This window comes from Andrographis paniculata, unplaced genomic scaffold, assembly GCF_009805555.1.
Source record: "Andrographis paniculata isolate CXL003 unplaced genomic scaffold, ASM980555v1 Contig46END, whole genome shotgun sequence".
Lineage (NCBI taxonomy): Eukaryota > Viridiplantae > Streptophyta > Magnoliopsida > Lamiales > Acanthaceae > Andrographis > Andrographis paniculata.
The window spans coordinates 427,456-454,562 of record NW_026137580.1 but is presented as its reverse complement, the minus strand read 5'-3'; the positions used below and the strand labels follow the sequence as shown (position 1 = coordinate 454,562).

At 36.1% G+C, this 27,107-nt stretch overlaps 5 protein-coding genes across 7 annotated transcripts; 4 read left to right on the top strand and 1 right to left on the bottom strand.

The window, feature by feature from the left end:
* Window positions 1-13: 13 nt before the first annotated feature.
* On the top strand, window positions 14-2,284 carry LOC127252648 (uncharacterized). The gene is made up of 5 exons (XM_051276921.1): window positions 14-202; window positions 426-484; window positions 1,154-1,431; window positions 1,755-1,884; window positions 1,978-2,284. Exons 1-5 carry the CDS (start codon window positions 64-66, stop codon window positions 2,113-2,115), a joined length of 744 nt encoding a protein of 247 aa, XP_051132878.1. The 5' UTR covers window positions 14-63; the 3' UTR covers window positions 2,116-2,284.
* Window positions 2,285-2,571: 287 nt separating this feature from the next.
* Window positions 2,572-5,071, bottom strand: LOC127252358 (cytochrome P450 704C1-like). Its single transcript, XM_051276508.1, has 6 exons — window positions 4,736-5,071; window positions 4,133-4,348; window positions 3,771-4,046; window positions 3,366-3,695; window positions 2,882-3,085; window positions 2,572-2,809 (listed from the first exon to the last, which is right to left on the bottom strand). Exons 1-6 carry the CDS (start codon window positions 5,069-5,071, stop codon window positions 2,612-2,614), a joined length of 1,560 nt encoding a protein of 519 aa, XP_051132465.1. The 3' UTR covers window positions 2,572-2,611.
* A 2,681-nt stretch (window positions 5,072-7,752) lies between these two features.
* Window positions 7,753-10,161, top strand: LOC127252416 (uncharacterized). Its single transcript, XM_051276570.1, has one exon. It carries the CDS (start codon window positions 7,881-7,883, stop codon window positions 9,870-9,872), a length of 1,992 nt encoding a protein of 663 aa, XP_051132527.1. The 5' UTR covers window positions 7,753-7,880; the 3' UTR covers window positions 9,873-10,161.
* A 4,919-nt stretch (window positions 10,162-15,080) lies between these two features.
* LOC127252417 (uncharacterized) lies at window positions 15,081-17,485 on the top strand. The gene has a single exon (XM_051276572.1). It carries the CDS (start codon window positions 15,208-15,210, stop codon window positions 17,194-17,196), a length of 1,989 nt encoding a protein of 662 aa, XP_051132529.1. The 5' UTR covers window positions 15,081-15,207; the 3' UTR covers window positions 17,197-17,485.
* Window positions 17,486-21,396: 3,911 nt separating this feature from the next.
* On the top strand, window positions 21,397-26,304 carry LOC127252341 (65-kDa microtubule-associated protein 3). 3 transcript variants are annotated; one of them, XM_051276482.1, is made up of 13 exons: window positions 21,397-21,506; window positions 22,082-22,153; window positions 22,246-22,452; window positions 22,570-22,812; window positions 22,923-23,132; window positions 23,210-23,365; window positions 23,530-23,686; window positions 23,857-24,008; window positions 24,105-24,192; window positions 24,506-24,579; window positions 24,681-24,755; window positions 24,853-25,075; window positions 25,573-26,304. In XM_051276482.1, exons 2-13 carry the CDS (start codon window positions 22,115-22,117, stop codon window positions 26,010-26,012), a joined length of 2,064 nt encoding a protein of 687 aa, XP_051132439.1. In that variant the 5' UTR covers window positions 21,397-21,506; window positions 22,082-22,114; the 3' UTR covers window positions 26,013-26,304. The 3 variants fall into 3 exon arrangements, with proteins under 3 accessions (XP_051132439.1, XP_051132437.1, XP_051132438.1); XM_051276480.1 differs by having other exon boundaries at window positions 24,853-25,096; XM_051276481.1 differs by lacking the exon at window positions 21,397-21,506 and adding an exon at window positions 21,546-21,640 and having other exon boundaries at window positions 24,853-25,096.
* Window positions 26,305-27,107: the final 803 nt, after the last annotated feature.

Sequence of the window (27,107 nt, the reverse complement as noted above, 5' to 3'; positions counted from 1 at the left end):
CTATTTATTTTTTCAGTTAGGGTTTAAGCCGAGGAGAATTAGAAAAGGTTGCAGAGTTCAAACATGGGAGGAAAGGGGAGAAAAAGGAGAGAAAAGAACTACAAGGCGGCGCATGGAGGAGACGACAGGCTGCCGCCCCCGCCTAATCCTTCTTCCGTTGACGCCGTTCCGTCTAAGCTTCGCAAGCTTATGTCGTTTGCAGGTGATTTTGACGCATACTCGCCTCCTGTTTTCCTATATTGCACAATACCGTATGCCAATTCATCGCTGCGAGTAATTTTGTTTTCATTTGACATTATGAATTTAATCTTTGTTTTCCAACTTGAAATTGGAAGCATTCTTTGTATTATTATTTGCTAGGTTATTACGACTCGTTTGAGTTTTTTTCTTTCGCGAAGTTTGGAGTTAGTTAATATTGTTTTCAGGAGCTACGAAGCAAGGAGATAACCGTTTAAAGAGAGATGCAACGCATGGCGATGATAAGGTATTATGGCATACGTTTTGTCACTTGTCCTGCATGAGATTGAATTTGTCTTGTTTGTTATGGAGACACATTTGAAGTCCTAAGTTAGTCTCCTGTGAAGTTGTATGCAGGTCTTAAAGCTTTATTTTGTTGGGTATGGTTGTTTTGATGCTAAGTGATTATGATGTTTCTTATCCATTTGACTGAAGTATTATTACTCCACTTTGAAGTATACATTTGATGCAAAAGATTCCTATACCCTGACCTATTGAGAGGATTTTGATGATTATAGTTTGTATGGTAGAATGTGTGAGTTTTGATGTACTGCAGTTAGTTTTCTGATGAGCCCATCACCTTACAACCAAAAAAATTTCTACATCCTTATTAAGATGAGATATTGGGATGGTATGTATTTGTTGTGCGACCTGATTTTGAGTTTGGTTGTTTCAAGTGCATGAATTGAGAGATAATAATTTGTTTGATGATATCTGATTAATAACATGCCTTCGGAAGTCTTTAAAAATGTTCGAAAATATGGGTAGTTTTGTATTTTTATGTGTTTTGCACCACAGTTTGCTTCATATTTGTTAAAATAAAGTAAAAACAAGAACAGTTATGCTGATTCAGGAAGTTGGTTTATTAAGGGTTTAGCGCATTTTATGTTGCAAACTTAGATGGTATTTTTTTTAGGGAACTATTTCTGGGGAGGCATCTTATTCTGTTGGGGAGGCCAAAGGGAAAAAAGGTGATCAGGGTTTGACATCAAACACAAAACACAGCGATGGGTTTTCTAGGAATAACATTCAGGGTTTGACATCAAACATGAAACACGGTGATGGAGTTTCTAAGAATAGCAATCTTGAAAAGAAGAAGAAAAAGAAGAGAAAGAATAAGGCAGAAGATCTTCGATTTGAGACAGTTGGTGAGCCTGGTGGTGCTGGTACCCAAAGAAAAGAGCGTAAAAAGCAGTGAGTTTTCTTCTTATTTTAGTAATGTATTTTGAAGACTTGTAACACTTGTGTTCTTTATTATCCTAATGTAAAAAACTTAGCCTAAGCATCCTATTATCATATCTTCGAGACTTGCTAATCTGCTCTGTATGGAGAACAAGTCCTCTCCCAGCCCAGCTGTTCATTTAGGAAGTAGATCGACTTTGTAATATTTCTGATCATGCTATGACCATGACTGCCTTTTGAAATCTAAGAACTACTTGGTGACCTTTTACCTCTTCAAAGAAAAAAGTTGATTGTGGATTGTGGCCAGTTTGTGATTTTATTTGAAATTTTTGTAGGCGCTTGGAGGAAAGAAAGAAGAAGCGAAAAAGGCCTAGAATAGAGGATGATGAGGATTTTCATGATCACGAACATATCAAGTTTGGGGAAGTTGTTCAAGCTCCACCTAAGTTAACTGCTGTTCCAAAGGTTTTTCATCCTTAATGATTTCTTATATGATTTATTCTTACTGATTTTGCGACAAGTTTAGTATTTTTATATATTTTAAAATTTTTTTGGCAGGTATTTAAGATGACCCATGATGCTTCACAAGAAAGGCTCCGTTTACAGGCTGTTGAAGCCTACCGGAAACGTAAAGGATGGGTTTCAAGACCTGGGGTTCAGCTTCCTCCACCTGTAACCATGGAACCATTATTGTAGATTGTTCAATTACTTGAAACTTTGAGCAAGAATATAATGGTTAATACCTAAACATGGGAGTAGAGTAGATTGTTAAATAGTTGTTTCTCATTTACTAGTGTGCTGTGTACCAGCACTGTTGGTTTGAAGGGTGGAATATAACTCTTTACCTTATAGAATTTTGATCACATCTTTGGGTCTCATTTTCATTTAGCAAGTATAATTGGTAATTCGATATTGCCTTTTTGCTTTCAAAATACTCTTATGGTTGAGTTTTCTGTCTTCTATTCTGAAATATTACATTGCTAGGAATGTTATTGAAACATTTTCATTCTTCCACTAGCCATCCAGGATAGTGTCTCTTTCAATCGACTCATGTCTTGCATATTGATTATTACAACATCATAAAAAATGCTTAAACTAAATATTACATTACATACTTGAATATGTTCGAGATTACATTTCAAAATCCTCAGGTGGTCATGATTATTACAGAGGAAGTACATGGCGCCTCAGATCATGTAGATTTCTTGTTGTATCTTCGGAAAGCGTGAATGTGTAGCCCGCCATTTATATGAAGATTGATCATTGTCCTGTACTTCACTGGCTTCTTCTCATCACTCAGTTTGAATATAAAGAATCTTAGAAGAACAGCTGACAATATCTTCATTTGTCTATATGCAAACTCCTTCCCCAAGCAGATGCGTGGTCCAGCCTGTTCATCATCACAAGAGGTATGCAAACAGTTCTATATAGCCAAATCTTTAAGTCTATATTTTCTGCTAACCTGAAAAGCTGTGAATTTGAAGGGACTCTGCTGCTGGAAACGGCCATTTTCATCTAGCCATCGTTCTGGTTTGAACTCCTCTGCATCATCACCCCAGATGCCTTTCATCCTTCCCATTGCATAAGGCAGGTAAGCCACTACATCCCCTTTCTTCACTTGGTAACCATCAGGGAACGTATCATCTGCTAAGCACAATTTTGGATCCTACATGTGGTACTGAGAGGTCTCATTGTTCAAATATCAAGAATCCATTTATTTGTATAGGCATTTGGTAGAAGAATAAGTATTATTATGAGTGTGAAAAGACTACAAATCTGTAGCATTTAGGTTATCGGTGTGAGAAAGCTTGGTTGAATAGAGTTTAATCAAATTTGGTATTTGATTATTATTTCCATGAAACTCGATATGAACTTAAATCACTGGAAAAGTTGAATATAACTATTAATTTTATGAAATTGGTTATTTGATTAAGTGTTATATTTACCACAGGGACTGGAGGATATAGTCGAAGAGTTTCTGTCAACGCTGAGTGAAGATTATGCATCTTATCCAGAGCTTCTTCACATAATCTAGCTCCAAATTCTTGAATAGTTTCATCTGGTTTCAAGCTGATTATGTCGCTGATCTCTTCGGCCACCGTTTCCTGCACATGAGGATGCTTGCACAGCATGTAGAAGAACCAGGATAGTGTTGTTGCTGTTGTGTCTTTACCAGCCATTACAAAGTTCAATATTATATCTCTCAAGTACTTGGGATCAGTCTTTGATAGCTGCAGGAATCTTGACAGGATGTCCTCTTTCTTCGACTCCATTCTCTGCCACACACAACAAGCCACAAGTGAGAATGATTCATAAATTATATGCCTAACATTAAAATTTGTTTCACTTACATGATCCTGCATTTGTTGAATCTTCCTGTGTATTACTTTATACACAAAATCATCTACCACCTTTATATGTTCCTTCAATTTGGCCTCCAAACCAATGTTGAGAAACTTCTTTGTCTTCCACAGGACATCGACGTATCTCCATGCAATGAGTGCACTTGCATCATCAAAAGCATGACTGAATTGGGCTCCTTCCTCAGTTGAGCTGCACATACTGTCCAGCTCCACCCCAAACGCTACTTTGAATATTGAGTCTAGAGTCGACTTCATGAAAAGGTCCTGCAGAAATGATAATTTTACTATCTGATCTCTTTATCATATTCAAAAATTGATGAAATGTTGGAGTTAAAATCATATTTGTTCACTTGAATATCCAGTGGCTGATCAGAGCTTGAGGCTTCCAACACTATATTAGCCAGCTTGACAGCATTCCTTTTGAAGACAGTTCCGCTTGTGTCCCTCAGAGCCTTCCCTGAAAATTCATGGCTTGATGCTTTCCTTTGCTCCAGCCACTTTTCGCCATCAACTGTGAAAATTCCGTCGCCAAGTAAGTCCTTCAGCATGCTGTGATTGTACCATCCCTGCAAAGCTCATTAAGTTTACAAAGAAGCTTTTCAACTTTTATGCTGATTAAATTGCAATTTATGAATTGTAGAATTAGCAAAAGGAGGGATTAAAACAACTGCTTTAAACAAAAACTTTTTGTCGTTTAGGAAAGAACAAAGGACCATTACAATCCCCCATTGATCTCATTTCAATCTGTGCTTATAACTCTTCCGTGCCTTAGTTTATGCTCTAAAAGGGTAATTAAGATTCTGCATTTTTATGATGTTAGTCACTAAAATTGATTTGATCGTTCCTTCTTAAGTATTTACATTGTAATTAAGATGCACATTTGTGATTATGCTATAGGTGAGTCGAAATGATTCTTCAACCAAAACCACACAAAAACTTAGAGCAATAATCACCTTGCCATAGTTGTCGAACTTGGTCTTGAGCATGTGCTCGACATTCCTGGGATCCGAGGTGTAAACCTCATCCTTGAAGGGGTTGTGAGTGATCAATCTGTAGGTCCTGTGCTTTCTTGCAAGATCTGTAATATAATCATGTAGCCTGTTGAAGTTGAGAAGCTGGTTGAGTATAGTACCCCCCACAGGATGATACCTTTTCTTCCCCAGCCAAAATCCAAATCCAAACCCAAACTCCCTTCTCACAATAAGGTAAATGAAGAAAAGGGACAATGTAGTAATAGAGATCAAGAAGGTTGCACTGAAAATGGGGATTTGTTGCAAAAGCAAATACATGGTGGATTATGGTTTTGAAGTAAGTAGAGAACATATAAAAAGGTTGTGGGATGGGAGAAAACGCTGGATGGATAGGAGGATGGTTTCCTTTACTAAAGCTTAAGGGGATCGTAGTGCCTTTGTTTTGTCCTTTCTGACATAATTTGTGGTAATTGCTGAAGCTATGGGTAATGTTTGCTACTTTATCATCTGTGTTGCTTTTTTGTTACTGTCTACTTTTAGTCTCCATCTTTACTATTTTGAATTTTAATTTTGCAATTTTGAGGTGTGCATTGTGTTGGATTTTGTGAAATGGGGGTTGAGTTCAGTGAAGTTGGTGATGTAAGCACAGTGGATGACGTCATCTTCTATTTGTAGTTATCATAGAACTAGTAAGTGATTTAGTATGCTGTAAATAACTTATTAATTATGATTATATTATTATTATTATTATTTTCCCAACGATTTGAATGTGTTTTTATATATACATATATATATATATGTTATTGTACATGTACAATAACCAGACTAACACATGCTGTAGTTAACTCATCCAATGTTGTGTTAATTTTAGCTATGTGCTGTAAGTTACTACTACAATTTATGGGGGTGTTGTTTTTATATATCTTATAGGTTAGGTTCAATAATAGTATTTGTTATAGAAGCTTATTATATGTGTTGCAAATTTATATTTTGTTTTTGTATTATATTAAGATATACCTTTTGCTGTCTATAGATACTTTGTGTTGTCGGATTATTGTTTATGTGTGTTAGTACTTATTAATTGTTTTTATATCAGCAAGGGAACAGCCTCCTTGATCCAATCCGTCTTTAGGTAGAAGCCTAGTGAATGATAGCTAGAGCTAACAAGAGCTAATACTACATGAATTTGACACAAAATGATATTTGTATAAAAATTTGACCCGATTATATATATATATATATATGTATTAATACGATCCTGATACCATAATAAATGGGTTGTGTTGAGATTAAGATCTTCAATTTGAACTTGACATGAGTAAATGGGTCAATTTTGTGTTAGTGGACCCAAGACCTGATTCAAACACAATTTTAAACTTGAGATCCGAATTGGATCAGATTATGCTTGGATGACAAATTCGAAATATCCTGTGATTTTAAAAAATTTAACTCAAAATTAAATCTAAGTTAGCATTCAGATCCAATGTATATTATTAAAAAATATTATAATAAAATTACAATAAATATATAAATTAAAAAATATATATTTAATATAATTATATTGTTAAAGTTATAATTATTTTTTTCATAAATATCATGTATATATTATTAATATACTATTCTGGTTTGAATCTAAGGTTGTGTTTGGTACGGACAAATGAGGCCAGATAAATGGAAATGATATTGAAAAATAAATCATGTTGCAGTATATGTTTTTTTTTTAATTTTTAAAATTTGTGTATACTATTTAATTTTTATAATTTTTTAAAAATTATATTATTTTAATTTTACAAAAAAACAAACTTAATTTATTTTTAAAGTATTTAATTTTTACGATATTTTAATAAATTGTACTAAAATATAATCTTAAAAAATATCGTATATAATTTATAATTTTTTTTAAAAAAAAATTACCAAAAATATTTTTCATGAATTTTTATTCATTAAAACTCTTTTTATCGATTTAATCATTTATTTTTGTTTGATCATTCATATATCTGCATTTTTATTTTAGATTATTCAAACGAATTTTTTGTTTTATCAAAGAATTAATTTTCAATCTCTGCTCAATTATATTTCTCTTTAATTCTATTATCTACTTTCATTTCTCTGGAATTAAGCGTCCCTAAGATCTACCCTTAGACTTTGAATTTGATCAGAATCCGCTTACTTAAATAATTGGTTTGGACCTCAAATAAATAGATAAGTTCCTAATCTGATCTAAAGAGTTGTGCAGTTAAGGAAATTATGGACAGTTTGGTAACCCTAGAGTTTTGGCATAATAAAAAGGAGTGCCATATTAATTCGTGGAGATATCCATATTCCGATAACATCCTGGCTCATCCCGCGTTTTTCCTTCTTTAATGTTTCTTTCATTCTTATTGTGATTTTCTTTCATAAATTCTAGCATATTTCCAATTCAATTTTTAATTTCAGCTGTATGTTTATGATTTAAATTTTATTCTAATTCATTTTCAGCCTTCATCTTATCCATTTTTCAATTTCAGCAACATTTTGTTCGTCTCCATTTACAGAAATTTTCGTCAACATGGTTTGGAATTCTTCTTTGAGGGAAGAAGACTCAAAAAATATGAATTAAATACATTTATTATACTGTATTAAAAATTATTTTTATATTTCAAATATTATATCAATACTTTTATATATATATATATTACATTTAACCACTATTTAAAAAAATAAATAAAAATTTACTGTTAAAAGTCTCAAACCTAAAGTCTAATACTCGTGCAAAATCACAATTCCACATGGTCCCGAATGAATTTATAATTATGGTGATAACTAATTAGTACCATGTCCAGGAAGCGCAACATCAGCTCCATCCACACCATTAATATTGTCAACATGAACGGTTAGGATCAATCCTCCTGGTAACACACAGATTTTTTCGCGTATACAGGTGTATAAAAAAATGTACGCATGTATATACACACATTAAATATTATATAATATATATATATATATATAAAGAGAGAGAGAGAGCGCTTAGATCGAGAAAGTCAGGTCTCCATGTCTGAAGAACGACTGACCGCAGGGCTTCCATAGACGAATTAGGAATTCCAACTCCACCGTCGCTTCAGCTCGGAGATTTCGCCGCCGGCTGTAAATGAATCCTAGCAAAATCGAGGACGATCTCTTCCACAATCTCCGTCCTCCTCCTCCACCGCCGCCGCCGCCGCCTCACTTGGAGGACTTCATCGACCCCCACCACTCTCAGTCCCAACCCTCGATCGACGACGACGCGTTCTCGCTCGCAGAAATCGACCTCTTCCGAGACGATGAAGACGACGACGACGCAAGCCATACCTCCTCCGATGCTGAAATCCACCTCGCCCCCGCAGACGACGTCGTTCCTTTCCCGAACCCTAATTTACCGAATCCAGCGGCGGTCAGCCACAGCAAGAGGCGAATTCATCACCCACCGTTCCGCATTAGCCCCGAGCCGCATATTTCCTCCCAATTCTACACCTTCAACAAGGAGACGCACGCGCTGATGACTCAATGCTTAATCGAGGGCAGATTAGCGACGCCGGACGAAATTCGAACCGCCACGCCGGCGTCGGTGCTCTCCAGTTGGCGCTCGGTGTGGAAGGATCGGAATGAGGACACTGCCTACTTGACGGCGTGGAAACGCATCCAGGACAAGCTCACCGTCCACTTATCGGAGTCCACTGCCTGCGGCATAATTGGTAACAGTAACAGCAGCCATTTCCTTTGTTTCAAGAACAATACCAATCAGTTCGTTTCGCATGTTGATCAGTGGCAAGATATAGTCATGTCCTTCCATGGAGATGCTGATTTTAAGCACCTAGGGTTGAAAGAAACCATAGAAAGAATTAAGCAGGTGTGGACTGTAGGAGCCAAGTTGTATGGCATACCTGAGAGCTATATCAGAACTTGTGTTTCGGCTTGCCCTGTTTGCTCCGACTCATCGTCCGGGTGCGCTCCGAGGTCGAAGAGGCGTAGGTTTGAGTACACTGAGTCCTTAGACGTGCCGGCGAAGGAAGTTCCTGTAAGATTGCAGCAATTGGCTATGAAACATAAGGTCGTGTTGTGTATTCGGCAGAAGTATATTAGGTACAAGCCGTTTATGGCAGAGGTTAAGGATTATGCTTGTCATAGGGCAGGAGAGCCGGCATCCTCGAAGAAATCAAGGATACTTAAGAGGGAGCCGTATACCTCGAAAAGGTGTGGATGTGGGTTTCGTATACGGGCGATTGTTCCAATAACGAATTATAATGAGAAGGATAAAACTTTTGTGTACGAGGAAGAAGGGACGGCTGTGTTTAAGCTTTATGCTGTGCATTCGGGACATGAACCGGGGCCATTGGATGGCAATGCAAGGATTATGCATCGAATGGTTGGGCATAAGGGGGGTTTACTGATGGATCAAGATATTGTGTATGGGATGGCTGAGGATGGGGAGAATGAGGGTTTTGGGATCTTGGTAAAGGATTCGGGAGATATGCGGCATTCGGTTTTGCAGCAATTACAGGAGTTGAAAAATGAGGTGGGGTTTCTTGAGGGTAGGATTGGGAAAATGCCACCCCATCATTTGGGTTCTGTGTCACGTGAGCTCTTTGATATGTTGATTAAGCTTAGAAATATTCCAGATTACGGACCAAGATCAGTTGGGTTGGTATCTGAAAAGCAGCGTCTGGATGACATGTTGGTGGTGGAACATGATTTGCCTGACTGGGGCGATGATCATCACACGAGGATCTATGGGGATGGTAAGGATGCAGATGTTATTGAAGACGACGAGGACAGTTTTGGAAGAACTCTTGGGGAGGTTGCATCTTGGGATCAGTTGAGTTCAGGATGCCGGACCGAGAAGAATTTTCTTGGTGAAAGTTGTAAAGAAGTGAAATGGTTGAAATGTGGTGACTTTGATCAGAAAGGGATTTTTGACTGCAGTAACCCGAAGCTGACCAAACCTCTAAGGCCTGACGATTCGATAGATCAGGATGTAGGCCTTGCCGGAATAAATGTAGATGGCTTTTATCCGGAAAATCCAAAATGGTTTGATTCTCCCTGTGGACTCGACCCTGGACCCGACTGTAGTGATGGTGGATTCCAACATGGGGGGATTGTGTAGAAATCATTCATCCCGGTGAACCCACACTAACTTAATTCTGATTTTTTTCTTTTTTCCGATGCCATTCATCTTGACTCACTGTTGGAAATGTCTTGTACATTTTTTGTACACTGCTTGAAGTCTCTCATGATCACAGTAGTTTCTGTAGTGGTTCTTTTAGGTGTCCTTATTGTGTGAGAAATTTGTATAATATAAGCCATTTGGCATCTTTGCACATACTTCAAATGGACCGTGTGTTGACCTTGTTCCACTATGAATTTCAATCTTGGAGTTACGGGGTTGTTTTGCATGTGTTTTGTTTAGTAGATTCATCTCTGTTGTTGAGATGTGCACTTAGCAATACTGTTTTGTATAGTTAGAAATTATAGTCCAGACACATTCGATTGATATATCTGAGTAATACTAATCTCTGCAAGTGTTAAAAAGTCATTTATGCTTGCATTGTGTTACCCGTTGTAGTAATTGCTAACTCATTTCTCTTTACTTGTTGCACGAGATCCTTGTGTATGTCATCAGTCATTCGGGAATTACAGACGTGCTTTTCAAGGTACGTCGTGTTATTGTTTGCCTGATTCTTGTACCTAGCCTCCAGTGCACATGGGTGGATTGTTTTCGTTGAAATAATAAATTCTTATGCTTAGTTTCTAAAACTCTTCTCTCACTTGTTATATACTTTTTATAATGACGATGATGAATAGTATCCATCTGTCTATACTATTGGGTTGATCCAAAGAAGAGCCCTCTTCAATTTATGCCTAACATTTCAATGTTTAGATTTGATCTGTGGTGTGTATTCCGTTGCTCTAATTTCTATATTTTGTATGTTGTGTATGGTATAATCTTTTACGATCTTCATTTAAAGAGCTTTGAAATTAAAGTAGTTATATCAACTGAATGAATATACATTGGTTTGTCCGAAGTGTTGGCTATCCAAGTTTTAGTGGACCGGCATGGTATATGTTGAACTAAAGCTACACATATTTTATTAGGTGTTAGAGTAACTCAATTCTACATAAAATACTTGATTCTATGAGCGTTGCTTTTTATGGTCCTCGATATGATCTCATCAACAATTAATTACGTTGGGAAGATTGGATTTTTTTTATTTGTTGGGATAGAAAAAGTATTCATATGCTGCGCACTTGACAATGTGACTTCAAGCTTAGATGTTGTGAAGGTGAATATGTGCAGTGGCAGTGATGCATTTCGTGACGGTGTTCCCCGAATGTCAAGAACTTTTACGATGCAGTGGCATTTTGATTGATGACTTTTGTAACAGTGTGTCCGGTGTTTGCTTCATCAGGTATACTTGAAATGTAAGGTTGGTAAGAAGTTATCTACTTTTGTATTTACCGATTATGCTAGCAATCATTCTTTTATGATATTGACATATAACAACACCCTGGTGTTTTATTTTGATGTTGTTTGTAGATAGTAAGTAATTGCCTCCGCGATTTTGTAGTAGCGTAGTGTAGTACAAACCATCGAAAAGACTGTAAATATGTGTAGTGGGATTGTAATATCTTGAAAGTGTTTAAAGATGTTCACTCCTTTACGCACCACTGTCACCATTTTCTATCAATTTGGCTTGGGTAGGTGTTCTATGATAGATGTGCTAAATTTCTGTAGCCTGTGGCATCTTACTGGATCATCTAGCTTGCCTTGGTGAATATATGTAGTTGCTCTCTTAAATATCCTGGATGGCCATGTACATCATGTATATGCTCGCTTGCGTAAAATTGGTACCTGTGCATTTTTTTTATTTTTCTAATCAAGAAAAGTATTATTACTATATAGAACTGAAATTTATATACCTGAAAGAATTTTCATTTGTAATTTTTTATTTGCAATGCAGGGACAAGGTTGAATGTTCATTCTTGAACGAAGATGGAACATGTGACATCTTTATTCCGATGAAAGTACTAGTCTTATTTCAATGGAGAGATGAATTGTTGGGGAATGTTAGACATTTAAGGGACCGTAGGAGTTTTGGAAATTATTGAAGAATTATTCTATTACCACTCAGAAACATTTCAAGTATAAAAAAAAATTCAACCAAAATTATTGCGGTGTGCATTGACAAAGACTGTTGTTGGCGTATTTATGCATCCTTTCATGCTCGTGATTCTTCCTTTGGCATTTGCAATTGCAATTTGCAACAGAGATGCAGTTTGAGTTTATTGCAATCAAGAAATCATCCATCAGCCGATGCAAACTGGATTTTTCAAGTTTACAAAGATATGATATGTTCTATTCCCACGTATAAGGAATCTGACATCCGGAAGTATATCCAAACCGATTATGAGATTGACGTTAAATAATTAATGGGGGAGGTAGAGACAGCTTCGCACATGTCATGCACTTCATGAGTCAAATTCGGGAAGTATTATGGATTGCGAAATGGACTAGGCAACCAAGCGTTTCCAACGTTTTTTTGTTTGGTTAGGTGTCTGCCGACTGAGTTTTTTGAGGGGTTGCAGGTCCTATTTTTTTTGATGAGACATATATATATAAAAAAATAATAAACACAAAGGATGCCTGTTAAGTGCTATAGCATTGAACTGGGATGATAGGATGTTTATTTTATCATTTTCTGGTACATAATTTGATATTAGTTACGGTTGTCAATTTATTAGTGTTGGGTGTAGTTGTTCTTATGAGCTACATTTTGTATATTAGGTTAACATTTATCCGTACAAATGTTTGGATGTAGTATTTCAGCTATTTGTGTGTTTTTTTTTTTATGTGATCTTTATTTTGTTAAATAGATACCTCCAATGTGGTTGCAAATACCCTTGGAGTGTGTTTGTTTGGGGTTTGAATTTTGAGTTAGGATTTGAATAGTAAAATTTTTGAATTGAAATAGTTGTATGATGTGATATAAATAAATGTTAATGTGATATTTTGAATGTAAAATTGATTTTAGATGTGATATAAATAAGTATTGATGTGATATTTTGAATGTAAAATTAATTTTTTAGTATAATATAAAAAATAAAAAATAAATATTTGATTTTATATTTTTTAGGGGAAAAAATTGGATGAATAGTGTATTTTAGGGAATCAAACAAACACACCCTTAGAGTATTTTGGTGTGCTCTCTTTAGGTACAGATGAACTCATATGCTGGAAATGTCGTAGTTATTTGTGTTCTTATTTGTTAGACTTGCAGTTGTGTCTACGGAAAATAATGAAAATTGACAGTAGTTTAGCTGAAATCTGCGATCTATTTTAAAATGTAAGGGTCATATGAACTGAAAAGAATACACATTCTTTTCGGATAAACACTTGGGTTTACTAAAGTTAATCCCTTGCGTTTTTCTTGGAGCACATTATGCGCATTGTCTTTGACACCTAGTAAACAATTTTCGTACTCAGGTATGTGTACGTCAATATTTATTTGTAATGAACATCAATAGTTATGATTGGGCAGGAAATGAAATTCTCTTTTTAGGTTATGCGGGTATACCTAATGCATAATAAAAAACGATGGACTGCCGTCTTCAACAATGCCCCCTATGCTCCGTTGATGACCAGAATGTTGGGCGAATTCACTATTGAGAGGTACTCGTTGCAGAATAATAAATAAGTTATGTAATAGTTGGATGAGATATATGAGGTCAATGTCATTTGTTAGGATGGTAGATTCCATTAGAAGGCAAGTGATTATAAAGAAGAATAAACGCAGAGAAAAGTCCGAGGTAATGCATAGGAAATTGTCCGAAACAAGAGAGCAAGTTGGCATTGTCGTATATGGTCTTACGACGGCTATAGTGTAGTTCATCCTCTAGAATAATATTCGAAAGTAAGGGTCACATAAATTATAAATCGACATATTTTTTTCAATGTAAGTACAAGCATGCTTGCAAGGCAATCTGAACATTTGTCATTCCCGACACGAGCATTTTTGCACCTCCAGATCGACTGCGTATTTGTCATTAGAATTTGTCACCTCGAATATTGTTATTGTAATGATCCTTGCAAGACGAAATGTCGACTCCCCAACCATAGGTTATTAGAGCATATATAATCGTAACTGAAGTATATACTATTATTATTGTAGGTACGTAACAGCTTATTTAGGGTATCTACATTTATGATTCTAGTATGTAAACATGTGATATGAGTACAAACCTCGATATAGGAGGTATAGCAAATGATTTTCGTAGGCATTAGATGTGTAGTTCTAGGTATCCTCGAATGTAGTTTATTTCAGTCAATTCCAAACAGAGAGTCCAATGCGGGAACTTGATGGGAGCGCTTCATATCTCAGCCTCGGTAGACCGAATGTTATTTTGTGTGCTACGGTGTGTATTACTGGAGGCAATAAGTTTAAATAACCAATCAATCCATGAGAAGAGTGGTATATCAGTAACAATTAACGTAACTTACCAATTTACTCATGACTTGTTTAACAATTTATAGTAAACATGTGTTGTTTATCGTTCCATATACTTTAGGGTGTCTTGTAATAGTGATTAATTCTATCTCTGCTACAAATATCAACTAAAAATTTTGAATGGAGAATGATCCATTTTTGAACCACATATAACCATAGACACCTTAATAAAACATATGAAAGACACCTTAATAAAACATATGAAATTATATTACAGATACATAATAACACTCTCGGACCCATAATATGAACAGCTAGGATCAATCCTCCCCAAGACTTCCGGATTTTCACGTATACTAGTGTACAGGGGTATGTTTCTCCAAGGGGATTTGGCCTTATTTTACTGTGCAATTCCTGTGCACAGTAAAATGGATGGCAAACCCCTTGTTTTTGTTTTTGTTTTTTTTTTTTTTAAATTAAAATTTTATTTAATATTTATTATAATTAAATGAAAAAAATATACAATATATATATATGTTATTTTGTAGAGTATATATACAAATAAATAAAAATTTAAATATATATGTTGGGTATAATATAAATTTATAGTCAAATCATACAATATAAATTTTATCAATTAAATTTAATACACATTTATATTATTTTATTAGTTATCCATCGAATCAATACACATCAAAACTCTCCAAACCCCAACCAAACTCAAATACAAAAAAACAACAAAATTCAAACTCATCCCAAAATTCAAATAAAAACCAAACCCAGACTCAACTTTCCCCAAACGAAATATACCCTAGAAAAGTACGAATGTATATACACACATTTTAAATATATAAATATATATATATAGAGAGAGAAAGGAGTTTAGATAGAGAAAGTCGGGTCTCCATGTCTGAAGAACGACTGACCGCAGGGCTTCCATAGACGAATCTCCATTCCCACCGTCACTCCAGCTCGGAGATTCGCCGCCGGCTGGATATGAATCCTAGCAAAATCGAGGACGATCTCTTCCACAATCTCCGTCCTCCTCCTCCACCGCCGCCGCCGCCGCCTCACTTGGAGGACTTCATCGACCCCCACCACTCTCAGTCCCAACCCTCGATCGACGACGACGCGTTCTCGCTCGCAGAAATCGACCTCTTCCGAGACGATGAAGACGACGACGACGCAAGCCATACCTCCTCCGATGCTGAAATCCACCTCGCCCCCGCAGACGACGTCGTTCCTTTCCCGAACCCTAATTTACCGAATCCAGCGGCGGTCAGCCACAGCAAGAGGCGAATTCATCACCCACCGTTCCGCATTAGCCCCGAGCCGCATATTTCCTCCCAATTCTACACCTTCAACAAGGAGACGCACGCGCTGATGACTCAATGCTTAATCGAGGGCAGATTAGCGACGCCGGACGAAATTCGAACCGCCACGCCGGCGTCGGTGCTCTCCAGTTGGCGCTCGGTGTGGAAGGATCGGAATGAAGACACTGCCTACTTGACGGCGTGGAAACGCATCCAGGACAAGCTCACCGTCCACTTATCGGAGTCCACTGCCTGCGGCATAATTGGTAACAGTAACAGCAGCCATTTCCTTTGTTTCAAGAACAATACCAATCAGTTCGTTTCGCATGTTGATCAGTGGCAGGATATAGTCATGTCCTTCCATGGAGATGCTGATTTTAAGCACCTAGGGTTGAAAGAAACCATAGAAAGAATTAAGCAGGTGTGGACAGTAGGAGCCAAGTTGTATGGCATACCTGAGAGCTATATCAGAACTTGTGTTTCGGCTTGCCCTGTTTGCTCCGACTCATCGTCCGGGTGCGCTCCGAGGTCGAAGAGGCGTAGGTTTGAGTACACTGAGTCCTTAGACGTGCCGGCGAAGGAAGTTCCTGTAAGATTGCAGCAATTGGCTATGAAACATAAGGTCGTGTTGTGTATTCGGCAGAAGTATATTAGGTACAAGCCGTTTATGGCAGAGGTTAAGGATTATGCTTGTCATAGGGCAGGAGAGCCGGCATCCTCGAAGAAATCAAGGATACTTAAGAGGGAGCCGTATACCTCGAAAAGGTGTGGATGTGGGTTTCGTATACGGGCGATTGTTCCAATAACGAATTATAATGAGAAGGATAAAACTTTTGTGTACGAGGAAGAAGGGACGGCTGTGTTTAAGCTTTATGCTGTGCATTCGGGACATGAACCGGGGCCATTGGATGGCAATGCAAGGATTATGCATCGAATGGTTGGGCATAAGGGGGGTTTACTGATGGATCAAGATATTGTGTATGGGATGGCTGAGGATGGGGAGAATGAGGGTTTTGGGATCTTGGTAAAGGATTCGGGAGATATGCGGCATTCGGTTTTGCAGCAATTACAGGAGTTGAAAAATGAGTTTGGGTTTCTTGAGGGTAGGATTGGGAAAATGCCACCCCATCATTTGGGTTCTGTGTCACGTGAGCTCTTTGATATGATGATTAAGCTTAGAAATATTTCAGATTACGGACCAAGATCAGTTGGGTTGATATCTGAAAAGCAGCGTCTAGATGACGTGTTGGTGGTGGAACATGATTTGCCTGACTGGGGCGATGATCATCACACGAGGATCTATGGGGATGGTAAGGATGCAGATGTTATTGAAGACGACGAGGACAGTTTTGGAAGAACTCTTGGGGAGGTTGCATCGTGGGATCAGTTGAGTTCAGGATGTCGGACCGAGAAGAATTTTCTTGGTGAAGGTTGTAAAGAAGAGAAATGGTTGAAATGTGGTGAATTTGATCAGAAAGGGATTTTTGACTGCAGTAACCCGAAGCTGACCAAGCCTCTAAGGCCTGATGAATCGATAGATCCGGATGTAGGCCTTGCCGGAATAAATGTAGATGGCTTTTACCCGGAAAATCCGAAATGGTTTGATCCCTGTGGACTCGATCCTGGACCCGATTGTAGCGATGGTGGATTCCAACATGGGGGGATTGTGTAGAAATCATTCATCCCAGTGAACCCACACTAACTTAATTCTGATTTTTTGTTTTTTTTTCGATGCCATTCATCTTGATTCACCGTTGGAAATGTCTTGTACATTTTTGTACACTGCTTGAAGGGTCTCACAATCACAGTAGTTTCTGTAGTGGTTCTTTTAGGTGTCTTTGTTTTGTGAGAAATTTGTATAATATAAGCCATTCGGCATCTTTGCGCATACTTCAGATCGACCGTGTGTTGACCTTGTGCCACTATGAATTTTAATCTTGAAGTTACGAACTTGTTTTGCATGTGTTGTTTTTAGTAGATTTACCTCTGTTGTTGATACGCGTGTATATACCATTGCTGACAGCTTTGTGGTTTTCCATTGTTACTAAGTGATATTTTGTATAGTTCAAAATTATAGTCCCGACACATTTGTCGTTATCTGTGAGTAGTACTAATCTCTGCAAGTGTTAAAAATCATTTATCTGTGTTACCCGTTGTAATATTTGTGGTTTTCCATTATTGTTACTAAGTGATATTTTGTATAGTTCGAAATTATAGTCCTGACACATTTGATTGGTATCTTTGTGTATTACTAGTCTCTGCCAGTGTTAAAAATCATTTATCTGTTTTACCTGTTGTAATAATTGCTAACTCATTTCTCTTCACTTGTTGCAAGAGATCCTTGTGTATGTTGAAACATTACTATCAAATCTTGCTTGCTCTACTATTCATGACATAAGTAATTCGGGCATTGCAGACGAGCTTTTCAAGGTACACCGTACTTATTGTTTGCCTGATTCTTGTGCCTAGCCTCCAGTGCCCATGGGTTGATTGTTTTTGTTGAAACTGTCTGAGAATAAATTCTTCTCTCACTCGATATATACTTGTTATACTTGATGATGATGAATAGTATCCATCTGTCTATACTTTTGGGTTGATCCGAAGAAGAGCCCTTTTCAATTTATTCCTAACATTTGAATGCTTAGATTTGATCTGTGGTGTATCCCATTACTTTAATTTCTATATTTTGTATGATGAGTATGGTTAAATGTTTTACGATCTTCATGGAAAGAGCTTTGAAATTAAAGTAGTTATATCAACTGAATGAATACACACGGGTTTGTCCTTGGGTATCCAAGTTTTATTGGACCGGCATGGTATATGTTGAACTAAAGCTACACATTTTATTAGGTGTTAATTAACTCAATTCTACATGGAATACTTCGATTCTATGAGCTTTGCTTTTTATGGTCCTCAATATGATCTCATCAACAATGACGTTGGGAAGATTGGATCTTTTAACAGTTGAGACAGAAACTGCGCATTTAACAGTTGTGAAGAACTTTTACGATGCAGTGGCATTTGGATTGATGGCTTTTGTAACAGCGTGTTAGCTTCATCAGGTATACTCGAAATGTTGAAAATTGTTCTTATTAGTTAGATGGTAGGCTTTGAAAATGTTAGGTAGCAAACCTTAAATACTACTACTGCTACTACTACTACTACTACATCTATTGTTATGTTTGTTCCAATATTCTCTTTGCTGTGCTGTGCTGTGCCTCTGATAAAAACCTCTTTCCATATGATCTTGATGCAGTCACAGAACAGACTAGACTAGAATGGAATAGGAGGATACATTGGGTACCTTGGCTTGCAGTTGCACATAATACTTGAAGAACCTGCTGTGTAAGCAGCATCTAACTCATTAAATTTGAGGTAATGCTGCTGACCCCTAGCTACTTGTACTTTTATTTTTCATTTTTTTATTTAGTGCATTAATGCTTTAAATGGAACCATTATGAGTTATGAATATGATATTAACATATTACTATTACAAAGAAAAGTGCCCCCTCCTATTTTATACTAATAATTTAAGTTATTTGTCTTCTTAATTTTAATCTTATGTTATTAGTGGAGTATTATTTTAATATATATATATATATTTATTTTGAAATTTGGGGAAGCAGTTAAAAGCTAGATTGTCTAGGAATAAGGTGAAAGATGGGGTTGCCAAAATTGTGAATGATTTGCAATGGTTTAATAAGCTACTCCTTTGGTATCCAACCTTATTCTCATCCCTTTTTTCCTTTTTAGTAATTACTTCTTTTTTTTTTTTTACCATAAAAGGAAAAAATATATATATTTTTACTCACTTTTTCTAAATCTAGTACCCGGTCAAATGCACATGCTTTTTAAGTGAAGGAGGGAGTAGTTAGTATTTTCTCCAATGGAAGCCAGCGAAGAGAACTTAAAGAGGGTGGGTTCTAACTCTAAGCAAAGTAGCAAGGTTCTAGGCATGCCCATAATTTGATGACATGGCTGACATGTTTATTATAGTTTGATAAAATTATTTATAGTTCACTTTTGATTTAGAAAAATACTTATAATTTTCTCAGAAGTTATGCAACCTTCCTTCATGTATTGAAACTTATTGCAAAACTTAACGAAATGGTAAAAGTTGTTCCAACATTGCAGTTTGGGAATTATGTGCAATTATGATTATATATATTTTTTTAAAACAAACCACATGCCTGTTATAAACAATGATGTCTTATAATTTTTTAATATTTTTTTATTCAATATAAAAAGATCAATAGATTATGTAAGGAACCTCGTCAACTTCTTAAGCATTTATCATCATCTACTAAGCATTAGTTATAAGGACTCTACAATCATTTTCTTTGTATCATTCACTGCATCTCTATTGACCTAAAATATTTCAAAACTGGCGGGTTGGATTTTAAATACATTATTCATCCAAATTTCCTCCCCCCCCCAAAACATTCCATCAAACACCTATTTTTTATTTTTTATATTATACTAAAAATCAATTTTACATTCAAAACATCACATCAACACCTATTTATATCACATCGTACAATTTTATTTTTTTTATCTATCCAACTATTTTTTATTAACTCATTAATAATTTTTTTTTTTATAATGTCTCATTTTACTTTTTATCAGCTTCATGCTTAATTGAGTTAAATAAGAGCGGAGACAGCGGCCCTATTTTCACCGCCTTCGCCCATGATCTCGAGAAGAATTTGGAAGAAATCAAAATAAATAACCTACAACGACCTACTTCGACATTAAAATCTCGAGCTGAAGTCACGGCCACTCCCCGCAGATGCGAACATCACTTGACTACATTCTCTAGATTTATGACGTTATCAATTGTGGACTCCGATTGTGAAGCATTTTCCCAATCATCTCAGAACAAATTGCTTCAAAAAGAATTTTGAGGGAGATGAGATTCAGAAAGAGTACTCACAGCAAGGAGTATCACGGAACAACTACTCATCGGTGTCTTGGAGATGGGAGCGTTTCCGACGGAATCGCCTGTGTTAATACTGGGGTTCTTGCTGGAGAGGACGATGCTGTGTGCTAAGGCTATGCAGGGGGACGTATTTGCGTAAATATATGTAAATAATAAATAATTAAAAAAATTTTGTTTGGAGAATGATTATTTCTTTTTTTGATAATATGAGAATTCGCAACTGCTACAAAAATATGCGCATAGAGTAAACTTCAGTTGAATATATTTTTATTAAATATACTGACTGACTGAATGAGATCAATCAACACAGAATCAAATATGTTTCCATTTATTATTGGACACTCAGAAAATGCTACGACTTTATTAAAAAACTACTCAGATAATAATTAAAAAATATATTACTAAAAATAATTATGATGTAATTAAATAGTTATAAATTAAAATTAAAATAATTAAATGATTTACTTAAAATAAAAAATTATAAATAATAAATTTTAAAATATAATTAAAATGTTCAATTATATATATTTTTTAAAATGATAAATTATGTAGAATTAGAAAGAATATTGACAAATTATGTGAGATGACAAAAAAATAATATATATTTATTATTTTTACATTACTTATACTCTATATCTAATTCTTTTAAATAAATAAATAAATAAATAAACACATCCCACAATCAAGATGGGTGGTGGTTTAATTTGAAACTTAAATTCACATTATTTAGCTATATTTTTAATAAAATATTAAAGTTTAATTCAAAATTTCAAATTCAATCCAAAATTAAAATACACCCTATATCTTTTTGGATATTCAAAAAGTAGGTCCCACGAGGAATTCCGTACGGCGAAAGCGCTCGCCGGCGCTTCGTTATTTCGATTATTATAAATTTCTGGGGAAAAAAGAACTCAAAAAAGAAAGGAACATAAAAGCGTTTCCGTTTCAATTTTCGTAATGGTTTCCCTCTTAAATCCCCATCGCATTTCGAAACCATAGAAGCGGAGAAAGAGGAACATTTCTTCACTCGCTGCTCTGATCATGTGAGCTTTTCGAATTTTTGTGCTGCAATATTGCAATTGTATTTGGTAGAAATGCGGTGGAGAAGTTTGGTTTTGTTTGCTTTGATGAAGTTGAGAAGTTTTTGCCGGTAGCTTCGTTGTCGGTTGCTGTGGCGGTTGTGTTCACCGCCTGATTGTAGAAATTTGAAATGCCTGTTCGAATTGTTCTGTTTACTTTGTGAAAAATTATTAGCTTTTGTAATTGTGATGCGAAATTCGTCTTGATCTTTCCTCCATTGTTCCACTGGTTTGTGACTCGATGTGAATTCGCATTCTGAATTTTGAAAACTTAGAACTGAATAATGTTCGTCGAAGTTGGTTGGGATTTTTTTTAATATTTTTTTTTGCCATGTTTATAGTCTGTATTTTGTGTACTTAATATCGTGTTGAGATCTCGTGGTGATGTTATACTATGTGTCACTTGGCTTCTTGTTCTTTATCTTGGATCTTTAGTGTTTGATGGATGTTTCATGCAAATTATTTGTAGGTTGCTTTTTGTTTTTGCACCATTTGTCAGGTTTTGAATATCTGATGCTTAGTTTGATCTTTTTCGTTAGATTTTGAATTCAAAACTCCAACATTGAGTGCGGATGGCGACAACTTGTGGTTCTCTGTTAACTGAGTTACAGGTGATCACTCGTTAAATCTTTTTGACGGATCATTTGCTAAACCCTAATGTCGCTTACAGAAAGATTATTGTTTTAATTGTTATTGAAAACAGAAAATATGGGATGAAATTGGAGAGTCGGATGATGAAAGAGATAAAATGCTTTTTGAGCTGGAACAAGAGTGCCTGGATGCATATAGAAGGAAAGTGGAACAGGCAAATCGTGGCCGGTCTCAGCTAAGGCAAGCAGTTGCCGAAGCTGAAGGGCAGCTTGCAGACATATGTGCTGCATTAGGAGACCAACCAGTTCATATAAAAAAGGTAGTAACAGATCAAGAGAAAGATATGCAGTATTTGCTATCTTACTGTATACAATCCAGAAACAATGGTGTCTTGTATAGGATTCGTCAATAATGCCGTGATTGTTGTTTAAAACAGAGTTCTGGGGGCTTGAAAAACGAGCTTCATGGGATTATGCCTCACTTAGAAGCTATGAAAAAGAAAAGGAATGAGAGGAAGAGTCAGTTTGTGGAGGTTGTGAAGCAAATAAGCAGCATTTCTGATGAGCTTGGAGGAACTGAGAAAAGGAATCTTGACACGATTGTCATTGACGAAAATGATTTATCTTTGAAGAGATTAGATGATTTGAGAAATAAGTTGGTTTTGCTGCAGAAAGAAAAGGTACCTGAGGTTTTGAACTTAAAGATTTAATTTTTGTCTTGTTTGGGGGCAATGGGGCAATCTGTTTATATACACATGGCAACCTTCTTCAAATTCATTGATTTACACAGGTTGAGCGTCTGAATCAGATTCTTGAAAAACTGAATAATCTGAAAGGCCTGTGCTCGGTGCTTGGAATGGACTTCAACTCAATACTTCATGGCGTTAACCCAAGTTTGGATGACACTCATGAAATTAGATGTATAAGTGGAGATACAATAGAAGGCTTATCATCTACGATACTAAGGCTTAAGAATGCGAAATTGGAGCGTATGCAGAGGGTACAGCATATTAATTAAATTTCTGTTTTTCTTTATGACGAATCCTCTCTTTCTTATCTGCTGGATACATGTTTTAGCTTCAAGATCTTGCAATGACTATGGTGGAGCTTTGGAATCTGATGGATACACCATTTGAGGAACAACAAATGTTCCAAAATGTTACACGTATTATTGCTTCTTCCGAAGATGAAATAACAGAGCCTGATAGTCTATCCTTGGATCTCATCAATAATGTATGTCCTCAACATTTCCCTCCAGCTAATGCACTGTTCTAATTATTCATTTTTCTGATTGTTAGGAGATTATTACCTCTTCCTTTCCATTCATTGTCTCCATAAATGTCAATGCTGGCGTCTACAATTTCATCATTGTACATGTATGCATATTTTCTTGTCAGGCTGAAGCTGAAGTCAAAAGGCTGCAACAAGTAAAAATGAGAAAAATTAAGGAAGTAATTCTGAAAAAGAGAGTGATTTTAGAAGAGATCTGCCGAGATGCACACATGGTTGTTGAAGAACTTGGAGAGCATCTTTCTGTTGAATCCATGGAGTCTGGTATGGCTTCTGTTTTCCGTACTCACAGAATTTCTGATTAACATTTTGACTAAAAAGAAGCATGAAATTGTAACCAAGTAAATTGTTAAGCATTAGCTGTGTTCCGAAAAGAACAGTAATCAGTAACTGCCTTCCATCACGGGTGCTCAATCTTCAACTGATTTTTGCAGGGGCAATCAGTCCCTCCGATTTACTTGAGCAACTGGAGCTTCAGATTTCCAAGGTTAAAATGGAAGCTTTAAGTAGAAAAGAGATTCTCGAAAAGGTGCAAAAATGGTTGGCTGCTTGTGAAGAGGAATGCTGGCTGGAGGAGTACAACAGGGTTGGTTCATTAATTGTGGTGTTAATTTTATATCTCAAGTTCTCAATTACTTCCACACTCAACTCCTTCCTCTCTCTTGTCTCATCTCTAAAACAGGATGACAATCGTTACAATGCTGGGAGAGGCACACATCTCATGCTAAAGCGCGCTGAGAAAGCCCGTATTGTTGTCAACAAAATTCCTGGTATCTTATCCTCTTGCAGATGACAGTTCAGTCTGATTTTTGATTCTTGATGAAATGCCTGACATTGAAAATAATAAAAGAAAAAAAAATTGTTTCGGGATACGATCAAGCTATCTATATACACAGTTCAGAATTTTGAGAAATAAAAAACACCTTTCTAGATTTGATGGATTCAACAACAGTAGAGTTTCTGAAATGATCAGATTGCTATCTGCCATGTTTTTATATTATTAATCTTCTTGTGTTTCTTGGAATCTCAACATGATGGTTCAAATGATATTGACTCGTATGTTTTCATTTCTCGGTACCAAAGCAATGGTTGATGCGCTGAAATCAAAATTGAAAGCCTGGGAGAATGAAAGAAATGTCGATTTCCTATATGATGGTGTAAGCCATGCAGGACTATACACTCGTAGTATCATAACTGGTAAACTTCAGAGTTCACCGAACTTTAACACTTTCTTTTGTCAAAATTACAATGCATCCAGGTGGGAGCTATGTCCATGCTCGATCAGTACTGTGAGATAAAGCACTTGAAAGAGCAAGAGCGCCAAAGGCAGAGGGTATAACATGCATTTAACTATTTATTCGATCATTAATGTAAAGTTTCTTGCAGGATTGCTGATATATAACTAATTGTTCTCCTAACCATTACATCAGGATCAGAAGAAACTTCATGGAATGTTGATGACCGAACAAGAATCACTCTATGGATCAAAACCTAGTCCTTCCAAGAGTGGCAACAAGAATTTTAGACAGTCGAATATAGGTGCTGCTAACAAGAAGTTTTCTCTAGGAGGGTCATTGCTGCAAAGCACAATTGGAGACAAACCTGCAGCCCCGTCTCGTTCCCTTCTCAAGAATAACCCCGTGAAACGTCAGGGTACTTACAGCCATCACTCTGGTATCCTCTATCATTCTTCCAGTAAATTTTTCTTCATGCATTTCTCGTAAAGAAAGATAGCATTTTCGAGTTCCACTAGAAAGTCTCGTTTCAATTTTAGTCACACCCAATTTTTCCATTATTGAATTTAAGAATCATTGATGTTATATTGACAGTGAGTACAAATTGTAGATTAAAAGTCTCTTTTGTTCTCGTGGAAGTATGTTTTAGTTTAGATGTGAAAAGTAACGACATCTTAGTAATAAGAAGGAAAAAATAAGAATAGTATTATATTGATATGGTTATTTATGGTAACGAAACAATTAATTTAGGACGGACAGAAAGTAAAATATGACAATAGACATAAGACGGAGGGAGTACATATAGCGTGAATTATAGGACAAATATTTTAAATTTGTTATGCCGTGTGACTAAAAAACAATAGATTCTATTTCTCTCTCTGTGTATAATGCATTCTTTGGTAATCTCTGAACCAGGCAAGATAAACACACCCGGCGGGGCGATCAAGAACCCGCCCAGCAATGCTTCGAAAGCACGGCAAGCCGAAGCTGCGCCTCAACGGAAACCCCTCTCCCCCATATCTTCATTATCTTCCAACATCATTCCTCCTTGCAGCTTCTCGGACCTGAAAAGCCAGAGTGGTGACTGCCACGACGTGCACGCCTTGTGCAGGACTCCAGTAGTGACCCCGACAAAAAACATGTATTCCACGCACGACGAAAATGGAACTCCAAAGGTGATGGTGTCGGTGGCGGCCACACCTCCAACAGTGTCTGTGGCCATGCAGACTGCCGCAACCCCTTTCACTCCAGGCATGCGCGGCGGCCGTGGAAAAAATCAGGAAATCGAGTACTCGTATGAAGAGAGACGAGCCGGTTTCGTCGTCGCCCCTTCGAAATCTTTCCATCTGGTTTGATCCAGAATGATGAGGTCTTGAGACAGACAGGGTAACAAAAGTAACACTGCTTTTATTCAGGTACGTACGTACGTAGAATGAATACAAGGACTGAAGTGAAGCTTTCTCTGTGTGATTTGGATTTGGGAGAATTCTAAGAAAGATCTGATTTGATTTGACTTGACGATGGAATTTATGGTTTGCCAACCTCAAATGTTGTTTCTAAATTTAGGTTATGTTTTTATGTGTGTGTCTCTTTCAAATTTCCTTTGGAAACATTATCTAAATTTATACCCTTCAAAAACATTGTTGCTTTGCTTGTTGTTTGAGATAATTTGAATTAGTATTTTTTGATATGAAATATAAAAAATTACATAGAAAATATAAAAATATTAATATTTTTGAAAAGAATTGTATGTATACATAAAAAAATATAAAAATATTAATATTTGTTGAAAAAAATTGTGTTTTTTTTATTCAAAGAATACAACTTCTATCTCTCTATAAAAACTTTAAAATCATTACCTGAATTAATTTATGACTTTCAACATTCTAGTTATATATATATATATATCACCAACATTATACATTCAAAATTTTAAATCATCCTATTAACTTATATATTTGTACAATTTATTTATTTATTTTACAAATATCAATATAATAGTATAAGACACTTTTTTGTAATTTTTTTTTTAAATTTTATAAACTATTTTTATTTTATATCACAATTAACTAAGGTAATATTATACTTCCTATATATCCAATACCTTTTGTAATATAAAGGATAGTTCTAATATTAATGTTAAACAGATAGTACAATTACTGTTAAAAAAAAAAGAAATAGATAAGAACTAAAATAGAAAAATAGATAGATTGTTAAATGACGAAGATAGTATTTATTAAAATTAAGCTATTCAGTATATATAAATATAATTTTTTTTTTGTGTGTGTTAGGTTTATTCAGCTCAAGCTAGTCAGGCTGACCTACCTTAATCCAAAAAAATCGTATCATGTTAAAATTTGGGTTTTGGGTTTTGGGTTGAAAACTGAGTTCAGATTGTGTACGAATTGACAAACTTGTTATACCCACAGTCACAATATGAAAACAATGGA